The sequence below is a fragment of the Sminthopsis crassicaudata genome, chromosome 5 (genome assembly GCF_048593235.1).
Source record: "Sminthopsis crassicaudata isolate SCR6 chromosome 5, ASM4859323v1, whole genome shotgun sequence".
Lineage (NCBI taxonomy): Eukaryota > Metazoa > Chordata > Mammalia > Dasyuromorphia > Dasyuridae > Sminthopsis > Sminthopsis crassicaudata.
The window spans coordinates 196,505,234-196,532,500 of NC_133621.1; the positions used below are offsets into that span (position 1 = coordinate 196,505,234).

A 27,267-nucleotide genomic window follows, 5' to 3' on the forward strand; every position below is an offset into this window, starting at 1 on the left:
TAATTTCAAATCTGTTACTTCAGTAAATGGTAAAGGAAAAATCTCTCATTATTGCCTTATAATAAAATAGTTCCTTCAGTTGGAAAGAATGTATTTTCTCAAAACTTTCTAAACTTAATTCTTGGGTTTTATTTCAGGGCCCTGGAATGGCAAGGAAATTTTCAGCACCTGGACAGCTTTGCATCTCCATGACCTCTAATCTGGGTGGTTCTGCCCCCATTTCTGCAGCATCAGCTACCTCTTTAGGTCACTTCACCAAGGCTATGTGCCCCCCACAGCAGTACAGTTTTCCATCTGCCCCTTTCAGCACTCAGTGGAGTGGGACAAGTGGCCCAGCACCGCCACCCCTCAGCCAGTTCCAGCCTGTAGGGACTTCGTCCTTGCAGAGTTTCAACATCAGCAATTTGCAGAAATCCATCAGCAATCCTCCAGGTTCAAACCTGAGGACAACTTAGCCAGACCTGTAGATAGGACTGGGTAGACTGTGGGGGAGGGGATATAGCCTATATACTAACTACTATGCTGCATATAACTGGTTGTTTCTTGCCAGAAGAATGTTTCTAACCACCATACTTAACCCTCGGGATGGAGAATCTCCTTTCTTCCCCATTTCTTGGAGGGACAGGGAAAAAGCAAGTTTCCTTATGAAGGGTCAGCTGCTTAATAAGCTTCCCCTGCTTCTCTGTATCCAACAGCCAAGGCAATGAAAAAGAAAAAAGTCCCCAGAACAGCTATTGGAGATCTCATTATCAAAGCAAGCCCACCTGTGCTCTGAGGGTCAAAGTCCTAGCATGAGGCTTAATAGCACACTCGATGCCCTACATCCCTGCCCCACAGTTTCCTGCCCTCCTCTCCCTCCACCCCAAGAGTCCAGACCACAGGATAAAAATTTGTTGGGATCTTTCTTTCCCACTTTGCCCTTTCAAACTCGCCTTCCTTGGAGCCCAGGCACTGGGGAGCTCAAGCAGAATGGAGTTGCAGCTCTTGCTTTAAAATAGGTCATACTGCTTTTAAGTAAACAATATTAATAGCTTTGACTGCAGCATTAGCCATTTAAATTTTTTTTTTAAAGTTCCCTGAGGACATGTAACTTTGCCATCAGTTTTGATGTGGAAACACTGTGATATATAAATGTTGTTGGACAACAGTAGTTGAGTGGAATATAGAGGGTTAAAAAAAAGTTCAAAAAAAGCTAGCTATATCCGTATACTTATTGGAGACACTTTAACTTTTTCCTTTGTATTTCCATTGTATTAGATAAATAAATGTGAATGTAAAATTGTAAAATTACTGTACTTGAATACTTGTCTGTTCTCCCAGTATTGCTTGCTGGATATTTTAGTGCCTTGGACTTCTATTGCTTCTGCAGTTAGCATCATCTTCCCAGCAGACCCCATCTAGAGGACAGGTTGAAAGAACCCTTTAGGTCCTTGTGACTCAGGATTCGGTATACGACAGGGCAAGCCAGTTCAAAGGGTACTATTAAATTATCCAGGAAACTTTGCCCAAAGCAGGTCTTGAAAGAGGGTGGGAGGGGTTATGTTGAGAAAGTTGTCCGGAGGCAGGAGTTATGGGGGGAAAAGTGATTTTAACTATATTGAGCAGTTAGGTTGAGGTCCTAGGGAGCGGTATATGTATGAAGGAATAGAAAGAAAAAGATCGAAGAGGAAGCTTGTTTATAAGTAGCGACATCTGCTAGGCAAGCTCTTTACCACTAGGCGCCTTGCAGAGTAAGATCAGAGAAGGCATCAGATGGAGAAAGTATTGTCTAGAAAAAGTGGAACTTGAGGGTTGGCATGGTTTTTAAGCTACCGAGTGGTCCTGAAGGGGCGGAGTAACATGAGGAAGGTTGCTAGAGATCAGAGATATCTGCTGGGATTTTCCTTTCCTGTGCATCAGGGGCCTCTCAACCTGGAACAATAACCATTGCTGCCATTGAAGGTCCTGAAACCACTGGTATCTAAAAGTCAAGTCTGATGATTTTCCCATTCCTCCTTTCTCTGAGATGCCCAAGTGCTATCAAAAACAACTTATTGTGCCACCTTTTATACATTTCTACATCTACTTGCAATTTCCTCTCATGTTTTCATTCAGAAATAATAATTCTCTGAATAATACTGCAACCTACCAGTATTACTCAGTGCTGCATCTAGCTATGCTGGGGTTGAGTCACATGTCCTAATCTTGGGCAACTCCAGAACATTCAAGGTTCCAAGCTAAACAAATAAAACAAAACAAACCAAAAAAAAAAAAAAAATTGCCTAATTATTTAATATTTCTGCTGTATAAAGAAATATGGAAAGTATTTGGACTTCTATTTCTGTGGGTGCTTCTCTGTTCCCATAAAAAAGGGGAAATATTTTCCAACCCCTAATCACGTTTTGATTTACAGCAGAGTACACCTTGTAAAACAAAAACTTGATCACATACATAGTGGCAAGGGTGGCTATCCTGCATGTTCTATGAATGGTCTATTTTCTGAGTTTATAAAGCTGCAAATAGCTGAGTAATTTAGGGAAATGGGAAGGGATGATGAACCTTAAGAATCAAAAACATTTTGCTCTTTTTTTCCAATTTTGAGAAAAAGGCCTTACCTAAAATGGAGAGGATTGGTGGGGAGGTTGTAGAGTGAAGATGAAAGATCCCAATAACTGAGAAATGAGCCATCTAATAGGACATAAATAGGAGAGAGGTAACAGCATTCTGCCAGAAGAACTGGGCAGCCAAATGCAGCACATAGTTAAATATTTTGGTTTAAAAGTTTGAGGGGCTTTTCACTTACAAAAAACATTTACCAGGTTAAACATTTACAAAGAACTGGTTTTTATTTACTATTGATTTCCCACCTGTGGATGAAATAACTGAAACCTAGAGGAATAAACTAATGCTACTGAACTGTTTAAATTATTTTGTGTTAATAGTACACTTTGAGTATCTTTTTCCACATTTAAAAAAACTGTTTCTTAATTACAAATGTTTTCTTTACATTATTTAACAATGTACACTGTAAAAAAAAATAATAAAATGAATTCAAACCTTGGGGGTTTCTGAGCAGCCGTTAATTGTACATTTTGCACTAACTGGCCGTCGCGCTTCTTGTAAGATTGCGCTTTGCGCTGCAGTTTGTTACCTTTGTAGACTTATTTAATGAAACCATTCAAATAAACCGAACTTGCTTTTGTTGAGCTGTGGGGTTCATTTGCAGCCTTTTTTCCAGTTTGCCAGAGTTCTGGTGGCCTGATTTCTAATACCCCAAGCTAATATGAATTTCTACTTACAGCAAATTGAGCCCTTGGCTACAACTACATTAGAGATACAGGATTTCCTTTTTTCCATTTTAGGCTACAAGAGTGGCAAAGCTTATCCATGGAGAAGAAAGTCAGGAGTAACAGGACAGGTATTCAAAGATGCTTGATTTGGGAGGATTATAGCCCAAACTGGATAGTTTCCTTCTCCAGGGGAATGGATCAAAGCAATGTCTTCTTAAGTATCTGTGTATAGAAGGGGTCTTGCTCTTATTAATTGTGCATACCTACAATCAATATTGTAGAGGGATAAAAATATTAAAAGTTAGGTGTAATATTGCATGATAAATGTTTTCCAAAGTTCTTGGAGGGCGCCAAGCTATCTCTCATAGCACAGATTATGTGCTACATAGGTACTGGGGATGTTAAGTCCTGAGAGCTGGGGACTAGGAGGGAAATGTAGGAAGAATGCCAAGGTATACATAAAAGTTGATTTGTATAGGAAAAATCATAATCCTCATTAGCATTTACATAGCACATTGAACTTTCCAAAAGCATATTATCTGACTTGATCCTTAAAATAAACCTTTGAGGTAGGTGCCTCACAGGCAGCAGTCCCTTAATAAATGCCAGTTATGGCGGTTTTCATTTCAGATATAATTGTTAAGAGTGATTTGAAGTGGAACAGAGGAGACAGAAGTTAAGAAGTAGGAATTCCTACTTCTTAAGTGTTGGGTTTTAAAAGTAGATTATTACAGTAACTCCAAAGATAGGTGGTTTTAATATTTGCTGAACCACCATGCTCTTTAGGAAGCAGCTGTGCTCACTTTGGGTCTCAACAAACCCAAAGATTTCTACTGGAGCCTTAGATACTGGAAAGTTGTCAGCCTAACAATCATGTACTGACTTTGCTTCAAGGTGCTAAAAGGAAAATAAACACTAGCTTTGGGTGCTATAAAAAGTGATTATCTCAAGTGAAGAAAAGAGAATGGCCTAAGGGGAGCAGAAATTTACTTGCAAAGCTCTTTGCTCTCAAGATAAGTTGGTCAAACTGGCTTGGTTCCCCACTCTTAGCTGAGAAAATGTGCTTACTAATATGGAAGCTGCCAACTAGCAATTTTTTATTAACAATGTTGTAGCTCTTAAGAAAGGCAAACTGCAAAAGGAGGGGTTCATACCTTTATACCTAAGGACCACTGCTGGCCTTAATCAAGCTGTTTCCATTTATAAGACTTACAAAATTCTGATTGAATGGCACTCCTTCCACAGCAAATAGGTTCTAAAAATGTCGACTTCCTAAGTTTTGTCGGCAGTATAGTTAGAAGACAGGCACTGAAACCTGATTGATTAAAAGGAAGTATCAAAACTCACAAGATAGTACTTCAAAACCACCATTTTGGGAAAATGCTTTGACTAAAGTCTGATTAAATCCAAGGGAGCAAGACTTGTGTCCCTGAAGGAGAATTGTAGGGAGTTGAACTGGTTCTAATTCTAGTCTCAGGACCATGAAGGAGGTTTAAAGTGCTTTTCTGCATGGCCTCCTTCGGGCATTTTCCTAGTTTCTTATATGGATGGCCCAGTGTTAAGGGTTCCAAGTCACAATGAATGGGAATCCAATCTTCTTTTCTTCAGACTCTGGCTTTTCCTATAAGGGCTACAATTTCCTGTGGAAAATTAAAAGAAATATCAAATGTTGTGGTCTGAAAAGATAATACAGACCCAATCAATCAGCTACTAGTTGACTCCCATCAACACTATTCTATGATTAGCTACATTAGCTTCCCACCCGATTAATCACCTGAGTTATATGAAATGATCACAGAATGAAAACAGTTACTATATGTGCAATTCTTTTAGACAAACAAAGTTTCAGGGAATACAGTACATGAGGGAAATAAGATACCAATCAATTAGGCAAAGAAAGCATCTAGTGGCACAAAGCACTTAATTATAAAAGTGCTGGACAAACAAAGCTAAAAAGTGTTTAATCTTGCTTTCAAGGAGCCAACATTCTATCAGAAGGAATCTATAAGGCTATAAACATAGTTATTAGTTGGTAAGTACACATTAGAGACACAAAGACAAAAATCAAACACCCTCTGCCCCAGGAATGATCCAACTCTACCAAGGAAAAGAAAATACAGAGATGTGTAAACAAAACAAGGAGAGCCAGCTCTTGGGTACCTGAGAAAGCAGGCCTCGGGTGGCGCAGCTCTGGAGGCTTCTTGCCCCAACCTGGCATGTGATTCTTTAAGTCTGGCATGGCAGGGGGATATGGGGAACTGGGACCTGAGCCCTGCTCAGGTTTGACAGCATCGGTGTCTGCCGCTTCCAAGGGGAGATCCCACATCTCAGGGTCATCTAGAGACACACAAAGAAAGATCCCAACAAAATATTCCACTTAAAGGTAATGGGTTTCACAGCACATAAAAGCTAAATTCTCAGCTGTTGGTTCTTTTGCTACTTTCAGAAGAATTGCTGCTCTTAAACCACAATGACTGCCTGACAGACAATACAGAGAGAAAGTATGTATTATAAATACGTACTGATCTTGCAGATGAAGTATCTGCTTTCCTTAGGATAAATGTCAGATGAGAGAAAGCAATTTCCTTATCTGGGTGTCTCTAATAACTTTTAGGAAGCAGCACAATATGAATACTACTTCTTTTAAATTTTTTTTGAATTACACTTTTTTTTCTCCAACCTCACCCCTACCAACTGAATAGATATGCAATGATATCTATTAAATCATTTAAAGTTTTGAAAATCATAGCTCAAATTGGCCATATTGCCCCCCATCCCGAAAAAAAGGGAAAAAAATATTTGTCTTCACTTCATCAGTTCTTTCTTTCAAGGTAAATAGCATTTTTAAAAGAGTCTTAAAATTGTCATGGATTACTGTATTGATCCGAGTAGCCAAGTTCTTCATACCTGATCATCTTTACCATTGCCATTACTGTGTACAGTGGTCTGACTCTGTTCATTTCAATATGTATCAGGTTCTTCTAAAACCATCCTTGTCTTTTCTTACAGTACAATAATATTCTATCACAATCATTAAGCACAACTTGTCCAACCATTCTTCAGCTGAAGGGCAGTCCCTCAATTTCCAATTATTTGTCACAAAGAAGTGTTTCAAATATTTTTTGTACACATGGGTCCTCTTCCTTTTTCACGTCTCTTTGGAATACAGACCTAGTAGTAGTACTGTTAAGCAAAGGTTATGTACAGTTTTACACTCCTTTGGGGATAGTTTCAAATCACTCCTCTCTAAAATGACTGAATCAGTTCCCAACTCCACCAAGAATGCATTAGTGTCCCTTATTTTTCAATCTCCCTTCCAGCATTTATCACTTTCTTTTTCTGTGTTGATCTCTCAGGGGTGAAGTGGTACCTTAAAGTTGTCTTAATTTTCATTTCTCTAATAGTGACTGAAAGCATTTTTTCATAATTATGAATAGCTTCAATTTCTCCTGAAAACTGCCTATCTATATTCTCTAACTATTTATCAATTGGAAAATGGCTCCTAGTTTTTAAAATTTGGCTCAGTTTCCTATTTATTTGAGAAATGAGACCTTTATCAGAGAAACATGCTGTAAATTTTCCCCCTGATTTCCTGCTTTCCTCATTTTTATTACATTAGCTTTGTGCAAAACTTTTTTAAAATTTTTCATTTTATGTAATCAAGATTATCCATTTTTACCTCCTGGGATCTTACATTTGTTTAGTCATAAAATCTTCCCTTAGCCATAGATCTGGCAAGTAATTTTTTCCATGTTTCCTAATTTTCTTATTTTACCCTTTATGTTTAACCCATTTTGACCTTATCTTGGTAGATGCTATATATGAGCTATTGATCTGTGCCTAGTTTCTGCCAAACTTTTTTCCTCTTCTATCTAAACCAATTTCTATTTTTATTTCTTTTTTCTCTTTAGTTTTGGCTAGAGTTGTGATTTTACTGGTATAGAGAATTCTCCAGAAGACAACAATGGTCACATTACATGTATGGTCATGTCAAAGTCACAACTTGAATTCCAGTCGTCCAAATCATAACTAATCTCTCTCATATCTATCAATATCTATATACCTCACTATATATATATGTATCTATAGGTATAGATACAGTTATATATATATATATTATACATGCACACACATATCAGTTAATCCTTCCATTAAATGGTAAATATGTGAATCCCTGCTTTTGGAAATTGGGATTCCTACACTTATAATCTAGGGTTTCCCCTTTTTCCCTCTTCCAAGATATTTCTCAAAGTCACTAAAAACAAAAGAAATTCTGAAGTCTTACAGAAGAACAGTCCTTACCAAAAGTCTAAGTGAAATTATTTGGAAAATAAGTCCCTAATAAACATCTATTAATTACTTATTCATTCTTTATTCCTTCATTCCACTTGCTGAATCCATCCACATTCTGAATATCTCTTCACAACAAGATTTTGTTACTGACCTTCAAGGAATTCATCTTCAGTGAGTAGCCCTGGGATAGCAGCCACAGGAGTACTGTGCTTCAAGGGAAGTACTCCAAGTCCTTTGGTTTGAACAAAAGAGAAAAGGCAAAGCACTAAGTCAGAACTGGAAAAGAATCTCTGTGATTTAATATCCTACCTTTTATCTAGTAACCTGACTTAAAAACAGGTTCACAAAAGTAAATTATCAATCGAGCTAATTTGTGATCATGCCAGGTCAGAAGCCCAATTCTTTTGACTGTCAGTCCATTCTTTCTGCTCTAACCTCTTCAAGTCTACAATTCAGTCTTGTTTTTCCCCTCATAAAAAGGAAACAAGTTATTCCTTCCTTTACCAATAAAATGAGAAAGACAGAATTTCAAAGCAGAAAGAGACTTTGGAAGGAAAGTTTTTTCAACTTCCTAATGCCCCTGAAATAAAATTTAAGAAAGAGGAAAAACTCAAATATGGAACTCTTCTATAAATCTTGAGTACAAAGAATTCATAAAAAACTGAGTTATGTATCAGGTGGTATGGGACAACTTTACCCAAAAGCAAATTACATATTAAATTATTATAAATTCTACCTCCATATGGCTTTCACCTGTCTCCTTTTCTATATGAACACAGTCATCAATAAACCCTAGTAGTTCAAATCTTCATCACTCTCCATCTTTTCAGTTGGACTAAATATCTATATCTATATATAAAATTATTTATAATTAGTCTCCCTGCTTTCCAACTCTTCCCTCTCCAATTCATCTTCCATAGAGCTACTAAAATATTTTTTGTAAAGCACAAGTCTATGACACTCTTTCCTATGGTCTCAGCATGCATTTAAAATCCTCCCTGACCTAGTTCCAAATGACTTTCCATTTTTTTTTCCCCATAGTACTACTCCACTTCATATACTCTTCATTCCAACCAAAATGAACTACTAGTTATTCCACAAAGCATTTATTCCATCTTTCCCATCTATATTTGCTTATGCCATTTCCCAGTGCAAGAATGTACATTCACCCTTTCAGAAGCCTTAGTTATCTTCAAGGCTTGGCTTAACTGTGATTTCTCACCTCAATCCTTCAACTATTAATGATGCCCTCTTCCTCTTCCTCCAATAACCATCACTTGCTAAATACACAAAATGAATACATTTCATAAATATCAAATTGTATCCCCATGATGTAGAACAAAACTGAGGGTTTTGAGTCTTAAATTCTTGACACTGTTTAATGAATGTCTGTCAGAAAAAACTGAATTAACTGCATTATCAGATTTCATCTTGAAGTAACAATGTAATCTGCAGAAAGTCAATATTCCATTCCCCATACCCTGCATTGTTACTGTGAGATTCTTTTCATACTGAAGATCATTTCAATGAATAAAGGTGTTTCTAAATTCCAGAAAAAAATTCTTAGTAGTATGTAAAAGAAAAGTTTTGACTTTTGAAAAAGACAAAGGATTTCAATTTCCTCAGATGAAAGTCTTTTCAAATACAGACTGCATTAGTTTCTGAGATCTCTGAAAATTTTGTGCTTCCTTCCCAGAATCCTTTTCCCTATCTATGTACTTTGTGGTTTAATTAGGCCTAGTTTTGAGTTGACATAATAATCAAAATATGATTTTATAGACAGTACCTCCTTTCCCAACATTCCTTTGTAGCTTCCTATCATTCCATCTGCCTTGATTCACCCTCACTGTGATTTCTCACTCCCTTACTCTTCATACTTTCTCAGACTATTACCCCTAATTTGACTTTGCTTTTCTTCCTTCCCAACCTGAAATTTTAGAGTTAATCAAATCAACTCTATGCTACCATCATTTCTCAAATCCTTCATCCTGCCTGTCCAATAAATGCTCATCCTTTGACAAATTCTTACCTTGGGATTCCCATCATCTGTCTTCCCTGCACCAGCCCACCTGCTGATGAGGTACACCAAAAACACGTTACAGATTCAATTATATTCTTCTATATAGAAAAACAATCCTCATAATAATAATTAGGATAGCACTTTAAGATCTGCAAAGCGCTTTACATCTGTTATCTTCTTTGGCCCTCACAACCATTCTTGATATTGGTACTATTACTAATCCCACTTTACAAATAATAAATAACCTCAGAGACATTAAGTAGCTTATACATCATCTAATAACTAATAAATATCTGAAGATTTGGATTCAGATCCTCTTGATTCATAAGTCCACAATCCAATACCTTGCACCAACTAATTCAACTGAAGATCTTGCCTCTTATCTTATATAAACTATTCAACATAAAATCTGACTTCTCTCCTTTTCAAGATGTCATTCATAGCTCTGTTCTTATCCCCCAGTTGCTAATGATGAAGTAGTCCTCCTTGCCAAAGCCAACACTTTTTTAAACACTCTCTCTCTTTATTTCTGCAAGTCATCATCAGACATAACTCTTCTTTCATCTTCAACCTCTTTCTACTTACTAGTTTCTTCTCTACTACCTTCAAATATGGTCATGCTTAAAAATTCGTTAAGAGACCCCATCAAGATATGTATACATATATTGTATTTAACATACACTTTAACTTATTTAACATGTATGGGACTACCTGCCAGCTAGGGGAGGGGGTGGGGGAAAAAGTTGGAACAAAAGATTTTGCAAAGGTCAATGCTGAAAAAATTACCCATGCATATATTATGTCAATAAAAAGCTATAATAAAAAAAATTTTTTTTAAAGAGTTAAAAAAAAAAAAAGAGAGAGACTCCCATCAAGTTATCAGTCAGCAAAGTGATTTTCCAAAGCACAATTGTGATGTCATTTTCCCTGTCCTGCTTAAATTCCAGTGAATCCTTATTGCCTCCAGGATCAAATACAAAATTCTCTATCAATCAAAGCCCCCCAGTACCTTTCCAGTCTTCTTATACCTTAGTCTCTGCCTTACTCCTTCAATCTAATGGTGCTGGCTTCCTGACTGTTCTACCCACAGGACACTCCATCTCTCAATATGCCTTGGATATTCTTTCCCTTCTCTGCTCAGATTACTTCCTTTTTAAGTCCTAATTAAAATCTCACCTTCTACAAGAAACCTTCCCCAACCCTATGATTCCAGTTTCTTCCCTCTGTTAATTATTTCCTATTTATCCAATAGATAGCTTATTTATTTATATTTGTTCACATGCTGTCTTTCCTATTCAAATAGGAACCCCTTGAGGGAAGGGATTGTCTTTTTACTTTTTTTGTAACCCAAGCACTTAGCACAACTCCTGGCACAAAGGAGGCACTAAATGTTCATTGACTGTTTCTCTATCTCCCTTTCCCTTTCTCAGCCAAACTACCAGAAGAAGCTACCTATCTTCCTTGCTTCTCTTCCCCCTTCTTAACTTTTTGCAAACTAGCTTCCAACCTCATCACTGAAATAAAATTGCCCTCTCCAGGATTACCAATAATCTCTTAATTGCCAAATCTGATATTTTCTCAGCCTCCAATTTGGCCTCGGCTGCACTTTCCCAGATGTCCTCTTCTCTCTGGACTTGCTCCTGAGGGTCCTCATCTTTGGACGTTTCCCAAAGCTCTGTTCTTCACACACAGGACTTTGTTCATGCCTTTGCAGAACCTCTTCCCCATATCTGGAATATACCCTGTCTTTTCTCCTCTGCCTCTTAGTATCTCTCCCTTCCTTCAAGACACAGCTCAAGTACAACTTCTACATGAAACCTTTCCCTGTAACTATTAGTGTTTCCTTCTCCTATCTTGTTTTATTTCTTTACATTTAACTTGCATATATATATATATATATATATATATATATATATATATGTGTGCCTTTCGTTTCCCCACAAAAAAGTATAAATACTCCTTTTGAGAGATGTTTGCTTCTTAAGTCTTTGGACCCTCTAGTATGGGGCCTGGAACACAGCAGGCACTTCAGAAATGGTCCCTGGAAGAGACCTGGTCTCCCAACCTCCCTGTGCACCTCCACTCTTTGTACTCTGGGGCTCCACTGCTGGCTTTTCTGATCTACTGTGACTCTGAAATTCCCCTGAAGGAAGAGCTGTTGTTTGCTGCTGCTGCTGTTGCTGTTGTTGCTTCTCCATCTGCTCCCGGAACTCCTGCTGCAACTGCTTTTGCCGAAGCTTCCGCTGGTATGTGGCATCCCCCTCCAAGGACAAGATGGTTCTGCTTTAGAAAGAGGAAGAGACAGAAAAGAAGATACAAGTCAGTCTCTCTATTACATACAAACTAAAAGAGTTCTGGTGATAGGAGCTAGAAGCTCCCAAATATGAGCAATAGGGAAGTGAAAGAGACAGAAGAAGAAAGATGAGGCCATGGAGGGTCCCCTACCATGAGCCACTCCCTGGCTCGCCCTCTGCCACGATGACAGGAGCCTCTGAGCAACATGGATCACAAGGGGACATCACCTCCTTCGCCTGGGGGGGTGCAGGAACCATGGTCTTTAGGCAGCTATATCTTGTCTGCTCCACAGAGGGTTCAAAGTCCCGTCTTTTGATATTTGCTAAATCCAGTTCAGATGAGAGCTATTGAAAAAAAGCAAAAACAGGATAATTTAAATTGTATTAACCTCTGTACTATAGTCCCTTTAATTCCTGAGAAAGTTAAAACAACCTAAGAGTTTCATCATATATTTTGTTAAGGTTCTGACATGCTTTCTTTTAAGATATGGGGTCCCTTTCTTCTCCTATTGCCAACAATCAACAAAATATGTACTAACAAAACACGCAGCCCGAACTCCCTACCACCCTACTCACCACCTTTTCTGCTCCTCCTCACATGCATTCCATCGTTGCTACAGGAAGTCAAACAACCCCATCTACGAGGACCACTACAGATTCAAGTTTCCTAACTATAACTGAGTCATCACCAGTGCACAGAAATCCATTTATTTTTCCCCAATGGCTCTAAGGCTGCAGATGCTAGTTGTCTGATTTTCTCTTCTGATCAAGCCCCATGCCATGCTCACTCCCTTAGGCTCTCAAAAAAATGATTTTGCCTCCACACAAGAGCTCCCTCATCTTCCTGACTCTATATCCCATAAACCCTTTTCATCTTCACCCATCCTTATCTCCTTTTCTCAAGCCTCTCAAGAAAAGGAAGTTTTTCGTCTTGCCAAAGATAACCTGGTTTTTTGTGCATTTGGTCCCAAATGCTCTCATGTCTTCTAACAACTTGTTCCAATAATCATCCACTTTCCCTCTTTCTTACTTTCAATCACTTGCTATATATTGACTTATCCTACCTATCTTTATCTCTATCCTTAAAAAAAAAAAAAAAAAAACTTTCACTTGATTATCATCTTCTCACATTAAACCCTTTTACTGCCAAATTCCTATTAGAAATAGTAGTCTATTCTCTTCCTTTATTTCTTTACTGCTCAATCAATTCTTCAGCCCTTGCATCTGTTTTCTGATGCCCCCACTAAGCTAAAGCAGTTTCCTAAAAGGTGGCCAATAATCAGTCTCTCTCTCAACTGCTTTTTCAATCCTCAGGCTCCCTGCCTTTCTGTAGCTCTGGACAGGGACAAGACCCTCTTCCTCCGGGGTGTCGTCACCTCTCTTGGCTTATACAATATCACTCTAAAATCTTCCTGTCTGACCACTTTTTCAATCCCCCTTGTTAGATAATTATCTACCTTATCCTTAAGCATGGGTGACATCAGGTATTCCTCTTTTGTCCCGCTATGCTCTCTCCCTACATAAACTCATTTGTTCTCATAGATTCAATTATCATCTCAATCTAAATCTATGTATTCAAACAATCTTTCTCCTGATTCCAATCCAATATCAGCAGCAACCAAATAGATTTTTGCATGGTCCCTAATATGTCCCAAACTCATTATTTTTCCTGATGCAAGTAACTCAAGTTTACAACCTGAGCCATTCTTGACGCCTCTTTCTCTCTTACCCCTTCATAGGCAATCTTTTGCCAGTTTTTGTCAATTCAATCTACACATTTCTCCAGTCTCTTCTTGTTACTCAGTTATCATATTAATTCTGATCCTCATTACATCTCTTTCTCCTTTCTAATTCATCCTCCATAGAACTTCTAAGATAATCATAAGGTTTAGGTTTCATCATTTCACACCTTTGATCAAAAAGTATTAGTGGGTTTTCTATTGTTGCTTGGATAAAAATATAAATCCTAAACCCAGCACTTACAGGCCCTCTACAGTTTGGCTCCACTTATCTTTCCAGCCTTTTTTTCCCACAACATTTCTTTTCCCTGATGTTAAATTCTAGCCAAATTGTAATTCTGTAGGGATTCCTAGAGGTATTCCTCTAATATTTTACTCCAAGTATAGGTTGGACTAGATAGCTGCTAAAGTCTTTCTCAGATTATGCGACTTCCATTTGTATTCATATTCTTACATACTTCAAATGTATTTGTTCCTCATATCTACTTTTCCCAGTCTTCCCTCAAGATTCAATTCAGGTACTACCTCCTCAAACTACCCTTGCATTTACTTGCCTGAATACACTTAAAGGCAAAGACTACCTCATTTTTAGCCTTTCTTTCAACAGCATCTAGCATAACAAATGCTTAATAAATAGTTGTTAAATGTTAAATAAACAGTTGATTTTTAAAAAGTAACAGGATAAATATGAGTCAAATAATTACAGGCCATTACCATTATGGCTAATTCAAAGCAATCAATAGGTAGTTTTTCTTCAGTTTTGTATTGTAATCTAAAAAATATACATTCTGCATTGGAATGTGATTAATTTCCCAGTGTTATCCCTGTGCAGCTCACTCTTGGATATAAAACATCCTGTCAAAGAATTATTACATGACAGGAAAACCATCTTCTCTTCTCCACTGCAGCAGTGTTTCCAGTCAGTATGCCATAAAATCCAATCTGGTCATCTCAAAAATGACTCCTCTCTGGTTCAAGTTATAATCAGGGGTACTAATACCCATGGATCCTGCTCTCTGCTCTCTTCCTTCTTCCTGCTAGTCAATAATCTGTCCCTTTATATATTATTCAAAAAGGAAAGGGAGCTTGTCTGAGGTTAAAAATAATTTTTTATTATTAAAAATCATATTTGGGACTGCTGAAGCATTCCTTTTAGTTTTCTTTTATTCCAACGTGACCATGATTAAGAACGTTCTTTGTAAAGAGCTATCTTCTTAGTTTTCTAAACAATTGACTTTGGAACCTTCTCAACAATATAAAGACTGGTTTGGATTTAAATTTGCCACAACAGGCCCAATTATATCCATTTTCCCTTTTCCTGCCCACAGTGCAATTTCTCACATACCTGTCGTGGAAGCTTATTTAAAGATTTCAAATAATCTTTATCCAAGATACAATTCCCTAGAGCATTCCCAAAACATCTGGAAATAAAGAAAAAAAGCACGTGAATCTTTGTAATAGAAATACTACTTCTGAATAGTAATAAAAATCGTGTTTGTCTCACAATCACTCTAATGAGAAGGTAATACAAATATTCATAACTCCATTTAAAGAAATTATCCTGAATTGTAGCAGATCTAACTGAGACCCCAGGAAGTCTACTGTCAGGGACCCATTATATAGTTTATAAAATGGGGCCAAGGACCCAAAGAAACTCTCTCATTTCATTAAAGGTCAACCTTTGAAGGCAGGTTTTAAAACTAAACAATCTTTAACCCAAGCTCATTTAGCTTACCTGAGTGCTCGCTTCAGGCCATCTGTCACTGCCTCTTTTCTTGCCTTCTCCAAAGACAAGGCCTTGGACTTCAGGCCTTCACTAACACCATACCCTACATCTTCATGATATGAACCATCCTGGGTTAAAGGAGTTAAAACATAAGAGAGTGAATCCTACCCTCTGGGTCACAAAGCTGTCACAAACACTAGCCTGGACACAACCCAAAATTTCACGACTAGCTTGCTGTCATACAATCAGGTCAAGTATGGGGACTCTGGAAGATGTTAAAAAAATTTTTTTTAATCATGTGCACTAATCCAGAGATCTTTCCACTGAATCCAATTCTACCCACAAAAATCATGCAGATGGCACTATTTCACTTTTATTTTTAAATGGATTACATTTTAAGGTTTATAAAACATTTTACTTATTTCATTTGATCTTTTTAACAATCTTGTGAAGTAAATATAATCACCATCTTATGGAAGAAGATATCTGAGACAGTGAGGTTACTTAATTCATCCTGGTCACAAAACTCCCCTCACCTTTAGCTGGACCCTCACAAATGCACAGACTCCCACGTAGAATTTCCCATTATTGAGGTCAACAAAATCTGAGAATAAGAAGTAGACAGAGTTATATAAAATACCAGAATCTAGGTCCCACTTTGCATCCACACTCAGCCTCTCCTCCAGAACAGGAAGAAACATGAACTGGAGGCTTCACTCCCAAGAGCATACTCACCCACATTTTGCTGTGTGATAGAATGAGCCCAGCCATTGTAGCCAAACATTTCATTGGCCAGACTGATGACCCTATGACCTTCAATGTAACAGACCTGAGGGCAGAAAAAAATAATGAAAATTCATTCCCACACTTCAGGAAATATTCATTGAAGGCCATCTCCTAAGGTGCAGAGGTAATAATAATATGAAAATATACCTCTTTTAAACATCCTGCTTCAAAGTTACTGTAGTCAGGGAAAATCATCCCCTAGTATACAACTTTCTTAGAATGAATCTTCAAAGCCTCTTTAGCTGGGTAGCCTTCAAGAACAATAACAGGGATACTCCCCCTATATGCCTGTGTAATCTATTGAGATATCTGAACCATCTGTGATTCTGTTAATCTAGCTGTTCCCTTCCAAATAGATGGAAATCCTTCTATTACTTAGAAGACAATCATCAGAAGGTACAACAGCTTCTTTCCATTTTAGTTAGGATGGCCTCAGATGACAAGCACATGCAATTTTCAGGCCCATAATGAAAATTTTTCCCAATTGACAGAATATATCATAGTTCATTCTGTTTTAAGAACAAGGGTTACATTCTAACTGTAATAAGGCAGTAGGCTAGGACTTTCATGTAAGACAATCATATAGGATATGTATGTGTATGTGAGAATGTGAGTGTGTCTGTTGTATGTGTTTTAAATTTTAAAAGTACAATAAATAAGTCTCAACTGATCTTCACAATAACTTTTCTGGGGTTAGGGAGGGGAAGGGTGACAGAAGTAAGAAACTAAAAGGTCACATATCCTTCAACTGCAAGTAAAACCTATTTTCCAAAAGAAGAATTAACCCAGCTAAAAGATAGATTAAATATCAGAAGTTAAAGCAGGCAATAATGGTAAGGGAAGATGAAACAGGAAGAAATTAAGAGATGTCCAGTCAAGTCTCAGCAGTCACAAGGCCCTTTCTCTGAGAGACTAGAATATGGTCATAAGAGAAGGGGTCATATCGGTCTGTCTGGACACAGAAGACACTAGAAAAGTAAGAGGAACTTCTGAGAGCCCCATGTTCTTGCTGCTGAGGCCACAGAGATGATAATTTTTAAGAATGATTTTCTTTTACCTTCTGGCCACCTCCAGCTTGTCGGCTACTGATGTATTCAGGGCCCAGTCTTTGTCTTAGAGCATTCTGGATGGCCTGGTATTCATCTGCTGTGTACTGGTACTGAAAACGTAAAGCATGTAGATTAAATTAACTTTTTTAAAGTATTCTCATCATCACTCATCATACCCTGTACATTGTTTTAAGCAAAAAAGAAAAGAACTAAAACCTCAAACTTCAGAGATGAAAAAAACACACAGAGAAATAAAGGAGAGAAATCTAGAGTTCTTCTTCCATGCAATTTTTTCTTCTTTCCCTCTCTAATCATACCTCCCACCCAGAAATCTCATTGAAAACATTCATTTATCCTAAACTATATATAAGCCCCTGTTAGGCAGTGTGAAAGAAGTAAAATTAAATGAGGCTTCTGAAAATCTAATGGGTATTACTACTACCACTACTACTAGCAGTGTCAGTAGTGGTTAACATTTATATAGCACTTAGTACATAACAGACACTTTGCTAAGGGCTTTTTATAAATATCATCTCATTTGAACCACACTACAATCCTGGGAGGTAGGTGTGATCATTATCAGCCCCATTTTACAGAAAAGGAAACTGAGGCAAACAGACTGAGGAACTTGGGGGGGGGGGGTCAAACAGCTAGTAGACATCTCAGGCTGGTTTTGAACACAAGTTATCTTGATTATCTACTTCATTACCTACTATTTCATAAATTATGTAAATACTATGAAGGAGATACCAAAAAACAAACAAACAAACAAAAGCATTAAGGGAATTCAGAGAAAGAAGAGATGATTTCCAACAGACTGGGAAAGGCTTAATAAAGGCAGTGTTATATTTGACCTCAGCTTTGAAAGATGAAAAGAACCTGGGAAAGGTGAGTATAAGGAATGACATGAATAGTGACAGATATAGAGAAAAAAAGAAAAGCAAGTTTGAGGAACAAAATAATCCAGCATGGCTAGAAATACAGAATAAAAAGAGTACTAGATGTGTGTCAGATCATTAACATACATACAGTGTGGGCTTCATTCTACACACCGAAGTCACTGAAGGTGCTGAAGCAAAGAAGTAAAAGAATCAAAGTATAGTTAAAAAGAGAGTGTTGAAAAGCTTCTTTTTCTTATTTCTTATATCTTTCCTGATGACTTTCAACCCATTCAAATAGAATAACTGTCCTTTTCTATTTAGCTATTCTAATTCTATTCTATTTAGCTATTCTAATAGCCATAACTATGGCAATGAGAAAAATAAAAGATAAAGGCAAAGAGAAAATGACCTTGTAGCTTCCCTCTCTAACTATGATTCCATCTTTAAGTTCATCTTCTACATAAATTAAGCAGGTACAACCTTCTTTTTTAACTCTTTATCATCAAATCCTTACTTAGACTTTCATAATGCTTTCTAATTACCAGCCTCCTCTTCTCACAGTCACAAAATTGTAAGATGTTGCAAACTCATACCTAAAAATTATATATTCTTTCCTTGTATAGATTATTATTGCATTGTACTTACTAAGTGTGAGGTGAGGTATAACTGCATTTACGTTTATAGACAAACCTTCAGAAACAAAAATGGATATAGATAAACACACTCAGAGACTCATATACACTGGCTTCAGCTGTAACAGCAGTAAAGTTTTACTGAATTACTAAAGTTTTGACAAATTTTTATTATAAAATGTGGGAATCTTCCCCAATATGAGTGAAGACAATTATGTATCCAAGTAACTACTAGTCTTGGTTACTCTAAAACAGGGGTTCTCAAACTACAGCCTGCTGAGGACCTTTGTGCGGCCCACCGGGTTATGGCAAATGGGCTGAGGGGCAGAGACAGTGTGAGGTTTTGTTTTTACTATAGTCCGGCCCTCCCACAGTCTGAGGGACAGTGAACTGGCCCCCATTTAAAAAGTTTGAGGACCACTGCTTTAAAAGTTCTATTCCCAACCAGCCTCAAAGATCTCAGAGAAATCCCCAAGTAGAAGAAACCTGAACACTTACCTGCCCAAAACATAACATAGAATTTCCATTAGGGGTGCCAGGAAGGCTCTCATGGCTTTTAAGGCTTGCTCCTTGATTCTCAGGCATCCTGATTCTGGTTTCTCACTGGGGAGCAATGGTATAATAGAAAGAGCTCAACAAAAACTAAAGAGAGAGAAACAGAAAATTTTTAAATTAAGCAAAATATCTTCCTGTCCAATAGTTCCAATTCTTTTGCATCATCTATCCATTTATCTATCAGTTCTCTACCAAATCACAGTTAATAACTACCTTTAAAAGTACTTCAGAAGTCAAACTCTGCCAATCAAGGAGTCAAGGGTATTCTGTATTTTGCTTCTACCTTTCACTTTAAAAATTAAATACCTAAAGGAAAGAAGAGGTCAATGTAGAAGAGCTGCATCAGACTCAAATATAATGAGCACATTTTAAGTGTTCTTATATTCTCCAAATCATAAACTAGCCCCTTAAATAAGGTTGTTACTGAACTGCCCAAATAACATATTTCTTACCACAATGCTTCAGGCCACATACAACTGTAGCCCACTCTCCTTTTCTTGACCTAAAACTATGATCAACTTTCTGGGTAGAGAGGACTATTGCCTGCTGGCATGTAATGCTGAATATAGTGTAAAGTATCACTGCTCTATCCACTGGCTTTATTTAACTTTTTTATCTTAGTTAAAGTAGGAATAGAGTTGAATAGAGTATTATTAAAAATCAATCAATTAGACCTTGAATCAAGATTGCATGAAAAGGAAAGAACCCAAAATTCACACACACATACACAACTGTCTCTGTGTTTGTCTCTCTCTCTGTCTCTGTGTCTGTCTCTGTCTCTCTCTCAAAAACAAGCAAGATTTATAATGATTAGCAAATAAAGAGAGAAACTACAAGTCTTGATAACCAAAGAAAAATACCCAGCAGCCTGCAGGGACTCCAGGCACTCAGTCAAAGTAGCCAAGAGGAAATTTGGCATTTCAAGTCAATTGCCTAAGTATTGAAACCAAGAGGACAAAGGGCAGTCAAGAACTTGACAAAACACAAAAGAGAACACAGAGTTATCCATTAAAAAAAGCTGTAAGGAGGTCAAGCACCCTCTGGGCTCTGGGCTCCATGTTTGGGACTTGAAGTCTAGAACTTGAAAAGTAACAAAGTTTTTACCTAGAGGTCAATAATAAAATTCATACTCTCTACAAGTTAATTTGAAATCTACCTAGTGTCTTGAAGAGTTAAGGCCTCAATAAAGATCTAATAAGCTCTTCTTTATTAGATAGCAGCATTTGATTTAAATCAGAGAAGAGCTTAGAAAGAGCAGTATGCATCTTCTCAAATGTAATCCAGCCTGGACCCTGCAATTCAAATCTGGCCCCAATTTCATTGTCCACCTTCAATACCTATCCAAGATTAGTCCTAATGGACTAAATGACTGTACTGCCATACAACTACATGTGATAATCTGAGAAGCATATGGCTTTTAATTACTTAGTTTTTCCTATACAGATTATCAGGAAAATCTCATTGTTGTGGCTATGGATTTCAATGAAGGAGACTCCATGGCTCCAAAGAATCAGCATCATGCTATCCATAAACAAAAATCCCAGGAGAACCTATTATTTTAAAAATCTCATTTCATTCTGTCTCTGTATAGGGCACTCTTCAAAGACTTTCAGCAAACGTATTTCCCCACTTTTTACCTCAAATGACATTGATAATCAGTGGTTCACTAAATACCTCTGGTTGCAAGTACTTAGAAATTTTTAATGGTTTTAACATATGAATGGAAGACAACTTGTTATATAGTTGTTGTTTTTTTTAACTACCAAGTCAAATACTTCTTTTGTAATCAAATATTCAGCCAATATATTGCTAAGATGATGTGATTTAATATAGAAGTCATTTGTGAGAGTAAGCCAGTTCCTTTCTCATATTTCTAAGGATGATAATCACGATACATATGTAAACAATTTGCACTAAGGATTTTATAGAGCTCAAAAATTAGGCATTTGAAAAGGAAGTTACTGATGTCACTTCAATTACCTTTTTGGGTAATAATATATTCTTTGGCAATCTTCACCTCCTTTGAGATTAAGAGTTGCAGCTGTTCCATTCTTTGTATTTTATCCCTAGCACTTAGTCGCTTGGATATAATAACTTTAAAATGCTTATTGATTAATTAATAGTTATCATGAAAATAAAACACTGAATTTAGGTTGAGAAATACTTTTTGTTGTGACCCTGGATGTCTTAGAATCAACCAGAGTCAGGATAAGCAAAAGGCTTTATTCCTGGTCTTTTGGGGTGGCTGTCAGGGGATTAATTAGATCTAGCAATCTCCACATCTCCTTCCTCTCTCCCTCCCTATGTAAATTGACCTCCAGATCAGTTCTAATCTTACCCCGACTTCAAACCCACATCATTAACTGCACATTGAACATGGAACTAAATGTCCCTGAGATATCTCAAAAATAAATTAAACACTGCCCTTCTCTCCCTTCCAAACTTCCTTATTTCTGTTGAAAGTATCACCATTCTTCTAATCTACCAATTCCTGAATCTTTCTCATCCCACAAATAAATTGTCAAATCTTATCATTTCTACCTCAACAACATTCCTCTTTTATTTCCTTTTCTATTCAAAGTCACCACTTTATTTCAAGTTCTCAACACCTTTTGCCTAGATTATTGAAACAACTTTCTAATTGGTCTTCCTGACATCTCTCTAAATAAACAAACAAATAATAACAAAAACTAAAATTAAAGTGCGTACCAATTAAGAAAACGATAGAACAATGGTTTAAAAACGTAATAAACAGTATCATACAGTAAAAAATGATGAATCTGAAATATGTGAGAAAACAGATGTACCCTTGCAAAGTGAAATAAGCAGAACCAAAACAATAGGTACAATTACTACCATAATATAGACAAAAAGAACAGTAAAAAGAAGACAAACTCAGAGTAACTGTAATAATAATCTTGATTCTAGAGAACAGACCATGGAAGATACCTCCCCACTCCTGAGACAGAGGTGGAAGACTTACAGGGACAGGGACATACTATCAATTACAATCACCTTATTTGGTTTTTTTTTACTTGACTGTTTTTTCTTATTGCAAAAGAGGGTTCAGTTCTGGGGATAGTAGATATATATCCAGGAATGACACAAAAACAAAAGACATAAATATAATGAACTTTGTAAAAGTTAATATACTTTTTTTTAAAAAATCTGCAAATGTCAGATGCATGCAGTATAACTTTTTGTGCTTGAATATTGATGATTACTAAATTAATGAATTGAGTTTCTATGAAATAAAAAAAACCTATCTTTAAAAAGGCGCGTAGGCAATTGGAATTCATTTGGAATGTTACATTTAAAATAACTGTCATGTCTCTCCTAAAAGGTGCCATCAAACGAAAAAGTCAGACGCTTCTTCACTTGCCCCGCAAAACCATGACCGGAAGGAACGTTTAGCACAGCCTCATTTTTACCGAGGAGGAAAACGAGGTTCTAAAAGGACAAGTGACAGCGATTTAGTCACAAAACCAATAACCCAAGCATTTACACAGTCCGTTAGGTTCTGGAAAAGCCTCTTACTTATATAGAGTTTGTTGATTCTCACTATGACTTTAGCCTTAAGTGGGGTCATTATACCCATTTTACAGATAAAGGAACTGAAGCAAGTGACTGGCCTGGCGCCTGCGCAGCTAGTGTCTCAGGCAGTATTCAGACCCCCAGAAACCCTCTAGCCTTTAAATCCTAGGATACTGAAACTACACCGGTGACCAAATTCATTCCAAAACTGCCTCCACTGCTCTTCTCTAATAGCGTCCTAGAAGATGCTGACACGATTATAAAGCATTAACATTAAGTTAATGACAGCAACATTATGCCCAATGTGCGCAGGAAAAGCGGCCAAAGCAAACGTTTCCTTACAGACTTTTGAGAGCTAAACGCACATGTGGCAAGTCTACCCCCCAAACATCTTTTATGAGATCCTGAGTTCCGGATCGAAGTCCTGCTGCTTCTTTTTTTAAACCGAAGGAGCTTCTAGTTTTAATTGTACCGTAAAAGCCATAGCTTAGACCTGGAGGGGGCTCAGAGGTCATTTTACAAATGAACAATCTGAGGGGCAGAGAAGTGCCGCGCCTCGCCCACGAGCCCCGGCCAGCCTCTCAGGTGGGATACTGCCTGCGGAGGCGGGGGCTTCCCCGGAGCAGAGCCAGAAGCATCGGACCCTCCGGGCGCCTGAGCGCTTGCCCCGACCCGCTGCAATTACGGTAGTTAAATGGCGCCCTCGGAGCTCGCCTGGGACCGAGCTGCTCGGAATTCCGCGGTCTGGGCTTGGGAAGCGGGTGAGACTCGACCGTGGCGCGCCCATCAGGGAATACGGACAACCAGGGGACGCAGCCCCAATCCCCCGCCCAGACAAGCACACCCCCGGGCTCTCCGGGGATCCACTCCCTTCCGTTCGGATTCGAACTCAGCACCGTACACTTTACCTGACTCAGTTACCCGCCTCCAAGAAAAGCCGAGCCCCGCAACCAATAGCAACCTTCCAGGAGCCCAGTGCATGTAGGGAGAATAGTTTCTGGCTAATCGGAAGCGAGGAAGTAAGACAGAGAGGGGCTGGCGGGCGGAAACTGCAGTGCAAGCTGGGAGGGCAGGCTGGCGCCGGGCCGCCTCCGGAAGTAGATCCGAACTGAGGGGACGGAAGGGAAAAAGGAGCGAGTGCCCCGGGGAAGCCGCGGAGACGAGTGGGAGGAGCCGCTGGCGGGGAGCGGGGAGCGGGAAGGGAAGAAGGAGGAAGAGAACCTCAGTATCGCGGGGTATCCCTGTTTTCTAGGCGGCGCCTCCTGCTGCTCCCTGCAGGATTGGGCGGACTAGCGGAATCCAGCTCTCCTGTCCTCTCGGCGTTCCGCGTCTGGGTTCCGTCGGCATTTTCCTAGCTCACCGTCCGGGTGTTCCCACCTAGCCCTCTCCCAGCTTTGAAAGCGCTTCATTCTGTTTTCTCTTTCGAGCCTCCCACAATCTTTGGGGAGGGAGGAGATGTTCTCATCCCTGTTTACGGTTGGACAAACTGAGGCATGCAGAGGGGAAGTGACCGTCCTTGCTTATTAGGATCCCGCTGATGTTACGGGACTAGGTCAGAACTTGAACTCAGGTCTTCTTGACCAGCTCTTCTCCCCACTGAACCACTCATTGTTCTGAGGGCCAAAAAAATAATGACACATATAAAGTACTTGGTAATGGTAGAGTGTTTTATCAATAAGCATTATTACATTACATTTGATCTCTTCTCTTTGGAAGACTTTATGACTCCACTTGCGGTCAGATAAGGCAGAATTAGGAGGCGGGTCTCAGAGCGTAACGGCCCAGCCTCGGATCCTCCCCAGAAAGAGAAGATCGCGCTCCCGTGGCCCAGGCTTCATTTAATTTCTCTGAGTCTTTCCTAGCGGGAAGGCCAGGAGTCCGAAAACCCCCGTAGCGCCCCCACAAGGTCCGGCTTCCCCTCTCCCACTCTGCTGCACCCCCCTCCCCCCCCCCTTTCAGTTCTCTCCCTGTCTCCCACCCCGACACCCCTCTTCCTCCTCCCGAGGCTGCCCCGGGCGCTTGCCGACGCTTCCTGAGGGTTCTCCCTCCGATTCTGTCATCCGATAAAGCCAACCCAGGGCCTAGTGGTAGCTCTTAACATTGTTAGCAAGTTTCCCTCCTAGTGTAAAGTCCCCTCAACTCCGAGCGTCTTTTCCCTTTGAGCCACGAGCCCGTGCTTTTGCACCTTTCCCCATCTCTTCAGTTCTGTCTCCTGGCCAAACAGAACAAGGCCTTATCCTTGTGACAATCCCTCAGACTCTTGAACTTTGCCCCGAAGAACTCTCCTCTCTTACTGTTCATTAATAATCCCTTTAAATAGTGTGTTCTAGAAGTTTTCTAATAGTCAAAGTAAAGCTCAATGGCCTATAGTTTGTAGATTACCTTTTAGAAAATTGGTGCGTTTGTAGCCGTGTCACTTTTTGTTAGTGATCTTCCAAAGATCAATGAAAATGGAGTTTAGTGATTGGTTGCCAATTATTGGAGTGCTCTGAAATATGTTGATCTGTGTCTGATAACTTGAACTCATCAAGACAGCTAAATGTCCACTAGCGGTCTCCAAGCTTACCTTTTATTTCTTCTCCCTTTTATCCATTTTTTCCTCTTATCCTTTCCAGTTCAAAGAAGATACTTTTTGGCAGAGAAAATAGATGTAAGAATCTAGTCATTCTGCCTATTCTCCATCTTTTATGGTTATCACCCCTTCAATCCCAACTGGCCTGCTTTTTCCTCAATAGAACTTAAGACAAATCCTTATTGTTATCTTTGGCAGTACTTCCTAGCCTCCACTTTTTCTGAGCTTTAGTGTTTCTTTAGTGTTTAGTTTTTTAAAATTGATATGTTTTGACATGTCCCAAGAAACACTTAAATTCCCCACCAAGTATTACATACAAAGAGTTAACTAAAACTATGTAATGGTGTGACTGGTACTCACAGGACTTGTACTGACACTTGAATTTTCACCTCATACCCATCAACAACAAATAAAAAATTTATTGGAAACTCAGGTTCACTAATACGCTTCTGTTGGAGTTGTGAATTTATATAAATACTCTGGAAAACAATTAGTAACTTTTCTTCCATAATCCCAAAATTGTTTATGTAATTTCACCCAGAAATCCTACTACTGAACATGTACTCCAAGAGACAGAGAAAGCAACTATACATGCCAAACTCTTCAACACACCTTTCTGGGGGCTGTCACCAGTTGTCTGAACCTATGTCTTACAGCTGGACTGTGGTGACTCTGGAGAAGTGAGTGAGGTTAATAACTTTGCATAGCTTTGCCTCACTTAAATTGGAGTCATTTGCAAGTCAAAATATCACCCTTCTTATGTTATTGGTCTTCTTCAAGAATAAAGGACAAACAACCTACCTTTCCAGGTTTTATTTTATATATATATATATATATATATATATATATATATATATATATATATATATATATACATATATATATATATATATAATAACTGCCTTTACTATGCCCTGTGTACCAGTCAAACGAGTCCTGTTACTGTTCCTCACAGATGATATTGCATCTCCTGTCTTTATACAGGTTTCCCATGTCTCTCAATCCAAATACCTTTTCTTCATATTCCATGGTTATCCTTCCATTCCTTCAAATCCAACTAAAATAACTTCTATCTAGACCTTTCCTGATTTCCTAAACTGCTAGTATCTTGCCCTGAATATATATCTTCTATTTGTGGATATATAAATATGTATACATATATATATATATATATATATATATATGTATACATATATTTGTATTTATGCATGTTGTTGTTTCCCCTGGAAAAAATATAAACTTCCTATGTGCAGGAAACATTTCATTATTATATCTGATAAAATCACAGATCTAGGCAAAAAAATATAAAATTAAAATCCTTAACTTTAGCACTAAGAGACAAATACCTGTTGATTGTTGATTTTTATGGTAGCAGAAGTGTACATGTTTTGAAATAATTGTGATATAAAAATATAAAACAAAGACAAAACATAACACAAGAGATTTGTAAAAACATGAGAAGACTTGTATGAACAATGTAGAATGAAATAAGCAGACTGTGATAAGGGGGAAAAAAAGACTAAAGCGTAGCTGAACTCTTCATTGAAAAGACTAATCTAGATTCTTTAAAATAGATGAGATCTTGTTCCCCTTAGTAGAGAAGTATGGGAGTGTGAATCCAATACATTACACAAATTCTGTGTTGTTTGCTTCTACTTAGCTGTTTCCCACCCCACCCCCCATAGATCAGGGGAAAGGGGATGGTCAGGAAGTGATTACAGTATTTTAAAATGAATGAATAAAACTTTAAAAACGAAAATAAAATTTAAGTTGGTTATATCAGATTATATTCAGTTTGCTTCTATATCACAAATTCTAAATTTCATCAGTCACAGTACAGTAACAAAATTTCATCAGTTGCTCTCTTCCTGGTTCCCATCATTTCTACTTCAGCAAGAAGTTCCTCTCTGATTAAGA

The 27,267-nt window shown here is 38.2% G+C and overlaps 2 protein-coding genes across 25 annotated transcripts in view; one reads left to right on the forward strand and one right to left on the reverse strand.

Annotated features, from left to right (window-relative positions):
- Positions 1 to 3,185, forward strand: part of WNK1 (WNK lysine deficient protein kinase 1) — a 140,690-nt gene extending 137,505 nt beyond the window's left edge. For all 12 annotated transcript variants that reach the window (XM_074269349.1, XM_074269337.1, XM_074269338.1 and 9 more), the window contains one exon: positions 138 to 3,185. In XM_074269349.1, coding sequence (XP_074125450.1) covers positions 138 to 455 — 318 coding nt within the window. In that variant the 3' untranslated portion in view covers positions 456 to 3,185. The remainder of the gene's footprint in view (positions 1 to 137) is intronic.
- RAD52 (RAD52 homolog, DNA repair protein) lies at positions 2,807 to 23,990 on the reverse strand. 13 transcript variants are annotated; one of them, XM_074269353.1, is made up of 15 exons: positions 23,687 to 23,990; positions 19,458 to 19,550; positions 19,188 to 19,292; positions 18,703 to 18,747; positions 18,202 to 18,245; positions 17,185 to 17,286; positions 16,077 to 16,170; positions 15,878 to 15,945; positions 15,351 to 15,469; positions 14,961 to 15,036; positions 12,028 to 12,221; positions 11,660 to 11,865; positions 7,714 to 7,794; positions 5,430 to 5,606; positions 2,807 to 4,909 (listed from the first exon to the last, which is right to left on the reverse strand). In XM_074269353.1, the coding sequence occupies exons 3-15, from the start codon at positions 19,198 to 19,200 to the stop codon at positions 4,842 to 4,844; spliced, it is 1,287 nt and encodes a 428-aa protein (XP_074125454.1). In that variant the 5' UTR covers positions 19,201 to 19,292; positions 19,458 to 19,550; positions 23,687 to 23,990; the 3' UTR covers positions 2,807 to 4,841. The 13 variants fall into 13 exon arrangements, with proteins under 13 accessions (XP_074125454.1, XP_074125451.1, XP_074125455.1 ...); XM_074269350.1 differs by having other exon boundaries at positions 19,188 to 19,331; XM_074269354.1 differs by lacking the exon at positions 23,687 to 23,990 and adding an exon at positions 21,225 to 23,664 and having other exon boundaries at positions 19,188 to 19,331.
- Between the last annotated feature and the right edge of the window lie 3,277 nt (positions 23,991 to 27,267).